Source organism: Limulus polyphemus, unplaced genomic scaffold, assembly GCF_000517525.1.
Source record: "Limulus polyphemus unplaced genomic scaffold, Limulus_polyphemus-2.1.2 Scaffold7554, whole genome shotgun sequence".
Lineage (NCBI taxonomy): Eukaryota > Metazoa > Arthropoda > Merostomata > Xiphosura > Limulidae > Limulus > Limulus polyphemus.
The window spans coordinates 8,887-20,801 of record NW_013673164.1 but is presented as its reverse complement, the minus strand read 5'-3'; the positions used below and the strand labels follow the sequence as shown (position 1 = coordinate 20,801).

The window sequence follows — 11,915 nt, the reverse complement described above, 5'->3', positions numbered from 1 at the left end:
ACCTCTTCTAACTAATTTCTTGAAATGAAATGTTGAGCAGTTTGTTTGACTTTGGAATTCTCTTTGTTACACAGCTCAAGAACATAACCAATTCCACCATGAAGTACAGTTAAACTATGCTGTAAGCACTTGTCCAAATGTTTTTGGTGAGATCTTAAACTCTCTGTAGACTGAATAAATTTATGGATTAGGCTTGATTACACGTTCACAAATAATAAAACAGATAATACATTGACATATAATAATAATTATAAAACTTGTATTACTAGTTTCTGAACTTCCAAGTTCCACAGCTTTTAACTAATTTGGGACATTTTAAAGGTAAAAACAGCTAACCAAATGGATATTCATAATCATATAATCACTTCAGTTTTTTGAATTATATTTTATAGTTTCCTTCCTTTCCAGCTGATCAGTACAGTGTCTATGATAAATGAATCTCCTTGTTACAACTTACATGACACGTAGACTTGTAGTTGTACATGAAATTAAAAACGCACACATCAGTTCACTGTCATTTGGGTAAAAGTGTATTTATTTACTTTTCATTTTCAACTTCAAGCTTCATGTTTCAATAAGTACAATTAATTTTCCTCTGTGTTTACTCCATATTTCTTTTTAAGTCTTTCAATATCTTGTTCTTTCTTATCCTGATCAACTTTCTTGAAAGCCTTATTCGACTGATAGTACAATACCACAAGATATCGATTACAAACGTTGAAGCCTGACAAATGATCACATGCATTCTTTGCGTCAAAAATGTCTTCATACACAACGAAAGCCGTTCCTCTAGTCTCGGGGGTATTCCCTACACGAATCTGTCTGATAGCTCCATACTTACCGAATATATCGTACATTTCTTCGGCTGTAATCTTATATGGCAAATTTCGAACATAGAGTATTCTATTTACCTCGGGCGGAAGTCTTACGTTTGTTTTCCTTTGCATTGCCATTTTCCTTTTCTATAATTGTAAGCCTAATTGATTAATATATATGATTAAAGGAAGAAATGTAGGAAGAGGGCGCTCTGTTGATTCATTTAAAAATAAAATAATGTGAAATAAGCAATATTATTTAATTCATTTTAATTAAATTTATAAATATGCTCAAATACTCTCAGTTTCGAAGTACTTTTACTATTAGCCATCCGCGATCGCTGTGTTAAATAGGGTGGCTTGTCACATTATTTTCTAGTGTGTTTAAGCAAGAATAAATAACAAATAGAAGGCGAGCTATCACTCTTAGAAGGATAAACAAAATAATTAGTTTGATTTAAGAAGATTAGTAAATATTAATACTAAGATTGCAGTATTAAATTAAGACTTTCTGGTATAAACATTTTAAACGTTAGATTAGGTTTAGCGAGAATAACGCAATTTTAGCTACGATTTAGCCTATCTGTAACACAGATATAAACAACACTAGATTAGAAGTCGCGTGATTTTCAGCATGCGCAAGCGGCCGCCATTGTTACATGTTCAACTTGAATCCCGCCAGTGTAACTGACAATAGCAAGGCCATCTCACCTCACAACTTATGGTCGTTTTCTATATAAACTAGACATTTGAATGATTTTATTTTATGTTGATAAATTTACCAAGCCAAGATGATCTAAAACTGATTTTAACTTAGAAATTAGTGCAAAAATCGCGAAAAACACACATATCTGACCTGTCATATAAATAATGCACTGGATTTTAGAGCAGAGAGAAATCTTAAGATTAAAATATGTTCTTTTTCCTCGGTGTTTATTATGTGTCACAGAAAAACATACATCTCAAATATTGTTGCCAATGGACAAAAGGTGGCGCGTCATGCCATTTTATATGGAGTGGAGAAGAGTGTTATTTATGAATCTGCACCTTCAAACATTCTGTTACGACAGCGGAAGTCACATGACGCTGGTAACACGTGATAAATTTCTCGAATGATCGGAGAACTCCGCGTGTTTTCGAGACGCCTCTTTGTTAGTATATAAGCCTGGCAGTGTAAGCCTGCGGTATTATTGAATGAAAAGAGTTCCAGGTAATTTACGATTCTGTTTCGAGCTAGTGTGTTTTGATATCGAGATTGTGAATCGCTGTGATTTATAGCGTGTATTATAAAAGTCGTTAAGCTTAAAGTTACGAGAAACGTACCTACTGTGGAAACTACTGTGTACTAAAAGTTGTATCGAGGAAGAATAGACTGGTTTAATTAAGAAAGGACTTGTATCGCTGAAGTTCCTCGGAAAGAATTTCTACCGGAAATTAACAAACAAACAGATACGTAACAATTCTTTAATTGAAGTCGATGAATATAATTAAGAAATTTTATTTGATAATTTGTGGCAAAAATTTATACAAATGCTTGAAAAAGAATACAACATGAAGTCCAAAAGAAGTAACACAAATCATTACACTTACTTCATCAAAGATGCATTACATAACTGTCCTAGATCTAAAGAGAATAAATTTAGCAATTTTAGTCTTTTAAAGACTACCTTTTTATCCTTTTACCTAGTTAAGATTGAATGGTCATGTTCTCCTCCCCTACTACTACTAGATCTTTTTGCATCTGAGGTCTTCCCTCCAAAGAGTCTCTACAAGGTTTTATAATTAAAGGCTTGAAGTGTAGGAAAAACTTTGCTACAACCTTCCAATTTGTATTGCAGCTTAACTCATGTACATAACCAGACTCTTTTTAGAAATATACAAAAATAATTTCTCATGATACTGTAAATTTATCATCTTGATGAAACCCAGTTTTAAAATATTTCACTAATATTATTATTCTGTAATCAGAACAAAATCTTTTGAATGAAATGCTAATATTCTCCTCATTAGAACACTGGTTCTCAAGATCACCTTGCTATTAATACCAAATATCAATCCACATACTGGGATTCACCTTTGAATGTCGACATGATAAAGTCAGGTTACTTAATTATGCAATACATTATGTTTTACATGAAAATCATATATTATCGGTGTAGTACAAGACATGTGCAGATTAAAGCATGAAAATAATGTTTATATTTGATATGATGTACTTAACTAATGTTAACTTCAGAAAAAATATGACAAGTTATGAAATTACAAATTATATAAACTTTCATGTGCAAATAAAGTTGTAGGTTTTAAACAGGTCAAATGTATGGGTAAATACATAAATAATTAAAAACAAATGAGACGTGTCACTTTTCATTACTATTTAATTAGTCTGGCTTTGTCTAATCCGCATACTATAATATATGTCCAATATGTACTGTAAGTACTGTGCGTCTTACTCTACCATGTACAGACCTAAATTTTCATGACTAGTACATTTTCCCATCATGGACACTTCAATACAACGCATAATGGTCCTTTTTCAACTTATATAAATTTACAATTGCGTAATAATTTTAGTCTATCAGCATTTACAATAGCAAATCAAAATATTAATATATAAATCCAATTTTCTCTCAATACCTAAAATATTACATTTGTTCACAAAACGGCCATGTGGATAATTTTACAAATCTTACAAACATGATTAAGTAGAGAAATACCAAGGACGTAGGCCTGACTTTTCTAACTGAGTACAATGCACTACAGTGAATTAGTTTCAAGAACACTGCAGGAACATATCTATCTACAGCATAATCAACAAATTTCACTATTAAATGTACAATTCATAATTATATGCTAGCCAAATTCTGCTATTTCATGTTAGAATCATTTCTGCAGTACTTTGTTTTCATATCAAAATACAAATACGTAATCGACATTGTGCAAAACATTTGTACATCTAATACACTTAACTGATATTACTTACAATAAATGTTAGGACAAAGTAAAAAAATTAAATTTCAGGCTATTTTCAAAGAACAATGGAAGGTAAATCACAGTTGAAATATCAAAATTTTATTAATCTTCATATTTAGTACAACAGAAACTCAGTTGAAGTGCTTGAGTTCAGTAAACAGTTAATATTTTGTGTGTCTCCCCTTTGCTTTAATAACTGCAGACAGTATTTCAAGCATTATTGCAACATATGTAATCAAAGTGCCCTTTGGGATTTTACTCCAAATTTCTCTAATATACTCCCATAAAGTTTCTTTGGAAATAACTTTGATTTGTCAAGTTTTTGATCTATCAAATCCCAGATCTGCTCAATTGGGTTGAGATCGGGGCACTGTGGGGGGCCATTGCATCATTTGAATGACTCCAGGAGCTTTTGTATTAGCTAAGTAATATCTGCACAGGTTGGATGTGTGTTTGGGGTCATTATATTCTTGGTAGGAGAATCCTTTACCAATAATACACAAACCACTTGGTATACCATGACGGATCAGTATCTGATGGTACTTGCGCTGGTCCGTTATTCTATCTATTTTGCAAGTATCTCCTGTTGCCTCAGCAAAAAAAAAACAAACAAACAAACCATTCCCAAACAATCACACTGTTTTCCCCATGTTTTGTGGTAGGTGTTACGCATTGAGGTAAATATCTTTCACCTTTCTTCCACCGGACGTACAAACTACACTTTGAACCAAATATTTCAAACTTGAACTCATCCGTCCATATCACCCTTTTCCAGATATCAACAGTTCAGTTTTTGTACTTTTTAGCTAAGTTCCGTCTATTGACAATATTTGAAGATCGAAGTAAAGGTTTTTTAATTACTAAACGACCAAATATTCCATCTCGTTGAGTATTCTTGATACTGTAGATCTGGACACTTTTCTGTCATTTGGTACATGGTCGTTTATCTCAAGATTGAGATCAGTGGTAGTCTTTCTTCTGTCCTAAAGGCTGCATAAATGAAAAAAAAAAACATAACATCAGTGTCATTGTGTTTCGGTGTTCTGCCTCTTCCTTTCCTATTTTCAAATTTACCTGTCTCGGCCTCACGATCTAGGGTTTACTTGACAGTGTTTAGGGAGCATTTCAAGTCTGCAGCAATTTATCGGTGAGTCAAACCAGCATCACGTAAAGCTTTTATGTGAACTCTTTGCTCCACTAACAATTCTCTATGATTTTTGGGCTGTGGCATGACAACAAAACTTAATATATATAGTGTTAAACATTGTTTTTATCAAGGTTTATTTGTGGAATGCTATTAAATTTATTTCTTTTGGCATATACCGGTACCGTATGCTAGCTTCTTTCTATATAGTTAATACACTGCATGGGATACCATCCCAGTTATTTTAGACCCTGAATTTGACCAGTATATTCATTTAAGCAGAATGCTTATGACATGCCCTTGGTACAAGTATATGGGTATTCTAAAGAACGATAAGTATTATCACCCTGGCTCATTCAATTGTCAACAGGAATCAGTGAAGCATTACCATAGAGTTGAAATTTACATTCCTTAATGGCATGATAGAATTAGCCCCATTAAATGGAAAGAATAACAAAATATTCTCTTTTCCTAATACTTTTTAAATGTAACAAAACAGAAAGGTATGAACATATATACTGTAATAAGACTAGGCTCACTCTGTTTTAAGCACTCTTCTATATATATATTACAGTTACATTAATATTTTTTTGTTTATTTTTAATCTAGAGTAGCTACTTATCCCATGCAGGTACGCAGGGGTGGTTCGGCCGAATCCCCTATTTCTTTGAAATAAAACATTTTGATATAGTTATAGCACCGTTGTCTGTGGTATTTAACGTTTTCCACAAATCTACATTCTTCTGATGAAGATTTAGCATTTTTGGCTTCAAATAGTCGTAAGCTCCCTGACTCCCGTAGCATTAGTATGCTTTGTATTCTGATTGTGATTCACACGATATGTGTTGGCTTTTGATCTCACAAATAAGAACCCCTCTTTCAAATATTCTGCTTACGGGCCTGTCCTTACTTTCTAACAAAGTTAGGGACTACCTAATAACAACCACTGCCCTCCCATTCCGGAAGTAAAAGTTGCTTGTTTGTTTGTTTGTAATTAAGCACAAAGTTACACAATGAGCTATCTCTGCTCTGCCCCCCCCCCCATCACGGATATCGAAACTCGATATATTCTAGCGTTGTAAGTCCGCAAACATAACAGTGTGCCACACATCACTATACTGTTTAATTATTATAAGTTACTCTGTGTAAATATATATACATATGTATGTAATAAAGCAGCTTTTGATACAGTCTCTGACAAGTCAATAATTCCCGCTAGCATGTGAAAACAACACGCTTTGTTTTTCGAAACTCTAAATAAGATCATTTACTCTTCGTATAAGCTGTAAATTTCAGAATAGTAAACAATATATCGAAAATATATTTCTTATTTTTATATCAACCACTAAGTTGTTATTATACTCACATGCAATTTAAACAAAAATAAAACTTATTTCATTTTCTAAAAAAATAAAATATCTTATTAGTTCCTCTGGTGTACATTGTAGACAAATATCAGCACCACAGAAAATGCTATTCTAGTTGCATTACTACAATGATATTCATGAATCCAGATTTTTCGTTCAAGGTGTTTACACAACATTTCATTTCTTTGTTGATTTGGAAGTGTATTACACGCCTTGGAGAAAATGTATGGTGTTTTGTAAACCGTAATATAACAAAACTTTAAGATGTAATTTCAAATTTGAATTGTACTTGAATGATGGATTGCTTTCTTGTCTACTACGTGATTATGAGTTTAGCCATAAAGTGCGCATAGTGGCGGTTTTTAAAGTGAAATTATCACCGATTATATTGTAATAACAGAGTAGAGAAGAATAATTCGTCTTATCAATTTTGTTCTAAGATATTTGAACCAGTCTGTGTGGTCTTTGACGAAAAAAAAGAGACAATTATCTAATTAAGAGTTATAGTGGCAACTTTGAAGTAAAAGTATCACAGACTGTATTGCAATAACAGAGCAGGAGGAATAATTCGTCTTGTAAAAGTGTGTTCTAAAGTAACTGAACCAGCTTGTGAGAACGTTGATGAAAAAGAGACATTTATTTATAGCTCTCGATACAACTGTGATAATCAGTGGTGTAACAAACATTTGTATATACGTTTGACTTGTTTTGATATATCATTTTAAAACAAGTGGATTGTGTGCTGTTTCTATATTGCTGAAATTTATCGCCTACTGTAAAGAATCTGGCCCATACATCAAAACCTGATAGTGGCGAGTCAGCCAGGATCTACAGTGGTAAATGGCAGTAGACCTATATATGCACAGCTACAGCGGTGACGAAAACATTGTGGATGTTTCAGCCACACTATATAACTATTGATAAGTGAATAGAGAGGGGTGAGTGACTTGGGCTCAATGATGGTGATCTACGAGTGATCTACAACAGCAAGACTTAGAAAAAGAAGAGCATCAACAGTGGAGAGAAGATAGGAAGAAAGAGAAAGACTGCAAGAAGAATGTGAGTGTGAAATACAAGTCGAAGTTGAGAAAAAAGTAAAGGAGTGAGAGGAGATACTGGAAATAGAGAGAATAAAAGCATATATTGAGAAAGAAGAACGTAGAGAGGGGAAAAGTGGAAATAAAGAGAATAAGAGCAGAAATTAAGATCACCAAGCTGTCCAAACAGAAAGGCAGAGGACTCAAGAACGACAATGGAGTCGGGGCTAGCTGATCTAAGCTATCCTAATTTGATGAACAGAAACACAGTATGAATGCTTTCACGGAGAGATATGAAAGATTCACACAAAGTCAGAACGTGGACAAAGGTGACTGGACAGTTTGCCTCAGCCGCATTCTTACAGGAAAAGGCCTATATGTGTATGTGGGCATGACATCAGAAGATTACATGGGCTATGAAAAGTTAAAAGTGGGTTTACTGAAATGCTATGAACTTACCAAGGAAGATTTTCACCCAAAGTTCAGAGAAGTCAAACCTGACATTGGACAAACTGTATTTCACTTTATGGCACATCTACAGCAATGTTTTACAAGGTGGACTGACATGGCTAACTGTGAAGATAGTTTGAAGGATTGGCAGATATAATAATGTGTGAATGATTCATGATCACGTGCTCAATTGCCACAGTTCATAAAAAGAGAAGCACCAAAAACGTGGACGAGATGATCAAGCTGGTATAAGAGTATATGGAAACTTATGAGGGAGTATAACTGGCAAGTCAAAGGATAACCAGTCAAAGTCGAAACCAAGGTTAACTGACCAGAAGCAGGATGCCACCAAAGATGACAAGAAGTCAACAGACAAATGGGAGAAGAGATGCTATAGTTGTTATAAAATGGGACACGTTGTGAGTGAGTGCAAGCCTGTCACCAGGAAGTAATAGCAGAAATTTCAACATAAAGCAGCTAGAGCTACCTACAAAGATGGTTCTTGAAAGAAACAAGAAAATAGTGACCGTCACCATGGACGCTGCTGCAAGAAACAGAATGCAGAGAACTCATCACATTCAATGCAAGAAGGAAGTGCTATTACAATGATTAATCAGTGCATGATTGATAGTCAGCTCAAGTTAGCAAACAGGTCAACAGTGCCAGTGATGATTTGAGCAGGTGACAAATATCAAGAGGTGCTGACAAAACACAATATATCAGTAGGTGAAGCCTATGTCAGGGACTAGAAAGTGAAAATCCTATGAGACACTGGGTGCAGAAGTGCGGTAGTGAGAACCAGTCTAGTATGTTATGACCAGATGATGGGCAAGGTACATCTGTGTGTGCTGATTGATGGGACAATGAGAAAGTTTTCCATAGCAAGAATAATTGTGGACACTCCATATATGTTGGAGATCTTGAGACCATGTGTTTAAAGGCACCTATATATGACTTGGTGATTGGCAACATACCAGGCAGTAGAAGTTTGGAGGAACCACACAGAAAGCAGATTGATGAGGCATCTGCAGTCACCACAAGAACTCAAGAAAATAAAAGGAAAGAAAGATATCAAGCCCCTGGAAGTCTTGAAATGTAACATCTCAAATGTCGATCTATGGGAACTGAAGGAAAGGAAGTGCAGAAGAGGGACTCTTCATTGCAGAAACTTTGTGACAGTGCCATGGAGAAAATTGAGCACAAGATCAAGGGGTAGGGACATATGGAATAGAGGACTGGAAAGTAGTGCTGTACCGGATCTATGAAAGCAGTTCTACTGGGGAAGTTAAACATATCATAGTACAAAAAGAATACCAGACTCAAGTGATGAAGTTGGCTCACAAGTCGATTGTGATAGGACACCTAGGAGTAAAGAAGACAGCAGAAAGAAACACCAGCAATTTCCCTTGGCTGGTGATCATCGGGGATGTGACCAGATTCTACAAGTCGTGACATCTGCCAAAGGATTGAATAAAACCCTATAATCCAAGCGTTTTTGAAAGGTGGACCTTTCTTCTTCTTCTGGGGCAAAAAAGTTTGCCCCTCAAGAAGAAAGCACTCGGGTTATAGGGTTTTATACACTTCTATCAAGACTTTTTGAACCTTCGTGTTTTTCTGGCATTACGAATCTGCCAAAGGATGATACCTAAAGGGAAGGTAGCCAAGGTGCCGCTGAGTGAGATGCCTCTAATAGAAGAACCATTCACCGGAGTAGCTGTGGACTTTAATGGACCACTAGCAACTGTATCTGACAAGGGCAACCTGTATGTGCTGACAATAGTCGATTATGCGACACATTACCCAGAAGCCCTAGCACTGCCGAAGATGGAGGTGGAGAGAGTAGCAGAAGCCCTCCTGGAAGTGTTATGTAAAGTATGCTTTCTAAAAGAAGTCTTGAGGAAGAGGGACCCAATTTACCTCAGAACTGATGCAAGGGGTGTGCAGACTCATCAATATTAAGCAGCTCTTTACTACCCTCTCCAACTCCAGATGTAATGACCTTTGTGAGAGAGTCAATAGAGTGTTAAAGAGCATGGTGAAGAAGATGTACCAGGATGTACTGGGATAGGTACCAGCAGACAGTATTATTTGCTTACTGAGAAGTTCCACATGCGAGTATAGAATTTTCACCCTTCGAGTTACTGTATCAAGAACAGTACGAGGCCTGATGCAGGTATTTAAAGAACTGTGTATAGGAGAAAACACTCAGAAGTGAGGAACACATACCAGTATGTGTTAGACCTCAGAAAACGACTGGATGAGACCTCAAGACCGTCAGAAGCACTTCTATAACAAAAAGGCCAAGAATCAACGTTTGAAGATAGGACAGAAGGTCTTGGTTCTGCTACCTATAGAAAATAATAACTCACATTGCAGTGGTATATACATTTTGAAATGCAGGAAGTAGTAAAAAAATGGACTACACAGTGAAAGTAGACAGGAAGATCCAGATCTACCACACCAGTCTGTTGAAGAGGTACTTCATGAGGGAATAAAATATAACAGGTGCAGTTATTGAGGCCATCAAGGGAACTGCAAATGTTGGCACAGACTATATGAGTAGACTTTGTGCATGAACTAAAAATAATCTTAATATACAGTATAAGAATATTGGAAGAATTTTTCTTGATGAGGGGTTTATGTTAGATGTAATGACTGTTTCAGTTTATATATTTAATGCGAGTGTTATGATTAAGATAGTTTATATAGTGGTAATATTAAATTTAGTTATGTTTAGAAGTGATAGTTTATCCCAGGTTTTTTGGGTAATAGTTTACGAATCATACATTGTGTAGTTCAGTAGTTATGAATTGGTGGTTGTTATACCATTGCATCATGTTACTAGAACCTTATTAGTTTTCTAGTTGTTTTAATTGAGTATTATTGCATCATGATATCTAGTAGGGAGTTGAAAATTCTAGATAAAAGTTAGTTTGATAAGTTAGATCTAGGCTGCGTGATTTTGAGTTTAGCCATAAAGAGCATATAGTAGCAGTTTTTATGGTGAAATTATCACAGACTGTATTGTAATAACAAAGTAGAGAAGAATAATTCGTCTTGTCGATTGTATTTTAAAGTAATTGAACGAGCATGTGTGGACTTTGATGGAAATGAGACAATTATTTAAAGTTCTGGATACAACTGTGATAATCAACAGTGTAATGAACATTTGTATACATGTTTGACTTGTTTAAAAATATTATTATAAAACAAGTGGACTGTGTGCTGTTTGTTTATTGTTGAAATTTATCACCAACAAGTCATAGACACCTAATGTAAAGAATCCGGCCCATACAAAACAATCTGACAGTTATTGAGTTTTTTTTTGTTTAAGCTGTTTTGTTGCTTTAGTTCAGCTTACTCCCAATAATCTCTAATAGCCATGCATTTCAAAGGCTTCCAACACTTTGATGTGCTGTTTTTAAGTGTATAACTCTCGCAACCATAAATTACTACTGGCCAGTCCATCCTGTTTAAGAATTTCATCTTGATGGTCTTTCCAAGTGACCATTCTTTCCAGAATGATGTGAGGGGCCTGACTACTACTCTTTCCATGCCGAGTGAACCTTTTTGTCACAGTTACGTTTTTTGCTGATGATTGTGTACCGGTACTTCAAGATCGTGACTTGTTCACGAAGAGTACTTTAACAGTAGATGTAAATTCTTTCACCTTCCTTGGTGACTGTCATGACCTTCGATTGGGCAGTGTTAATTTTCAGATTGTATTCTCCATAGTCTATCTCCTCCTGGTTTAGAAGACATTAGAATCTGAAGGCTAGCTACATCTTGTTTAGAAGTTGTGTGAGTCTGAAGACTACCTCCACCTTGTTTAGAAGCTGTTGGAAAAGAGAGAGTACTTCCGCATTGTTTAGAAGCTGTTGAACTCTAGAGACTACCTCCTCTTTGCATACAAGCTGTTTGAGTCTGGAGACTAGACCCATCTTGTGTAGAAGCTGTTGGAATCTGGAGACTAGTTCCACCTTGTTTAGTAGCTGTTGGAAGCTGGAAACTACCTCCACCTTGTTTAGAAGCTGTTGGAATCAGGAGACTAGATTCACCTTTTTAAGAAGCTGTTGAAGGCTGGAGACTACCTCCACCTTGTTTAGAGGCTCTTTGAGTCTAAAGACTA

At 35.5% G+C, this 11,915-nt stretch overlaps 1 protein-coding gene across 1 annotated transcript; it reads right to left on the bottom strand.

The window, feature by feature from the left end:
- Positions 1-457: 457 nt before the first annotated feature.
- LOC106474700 (splicing factor 3B subunit 6-like) lies at positions 458-992 on the bottom strand. The gene has a single exon (XM_013935392.2). The coding sequence runs from the start codon at positions 951-953 to the stop codon at positions 585-587; it is 369 nt and encodes a 122-aa protein (XP_013790846.1). The 5' UTR covers positions 954-992; the 3' UTR covers positions 458-584.
- Between the last annotated feature and the right edge of the window lie 10,923 nt (positions 993-11,915).

Coding starts and splice junctions, on each gene's coding strand:
- LOC106474700 (XM_013935392.2), bottom strand. CDS start 953: ATGGCAATGCAAAGGAAAACAAACGTAAGACTTCCGCCCGAGGTAAAT.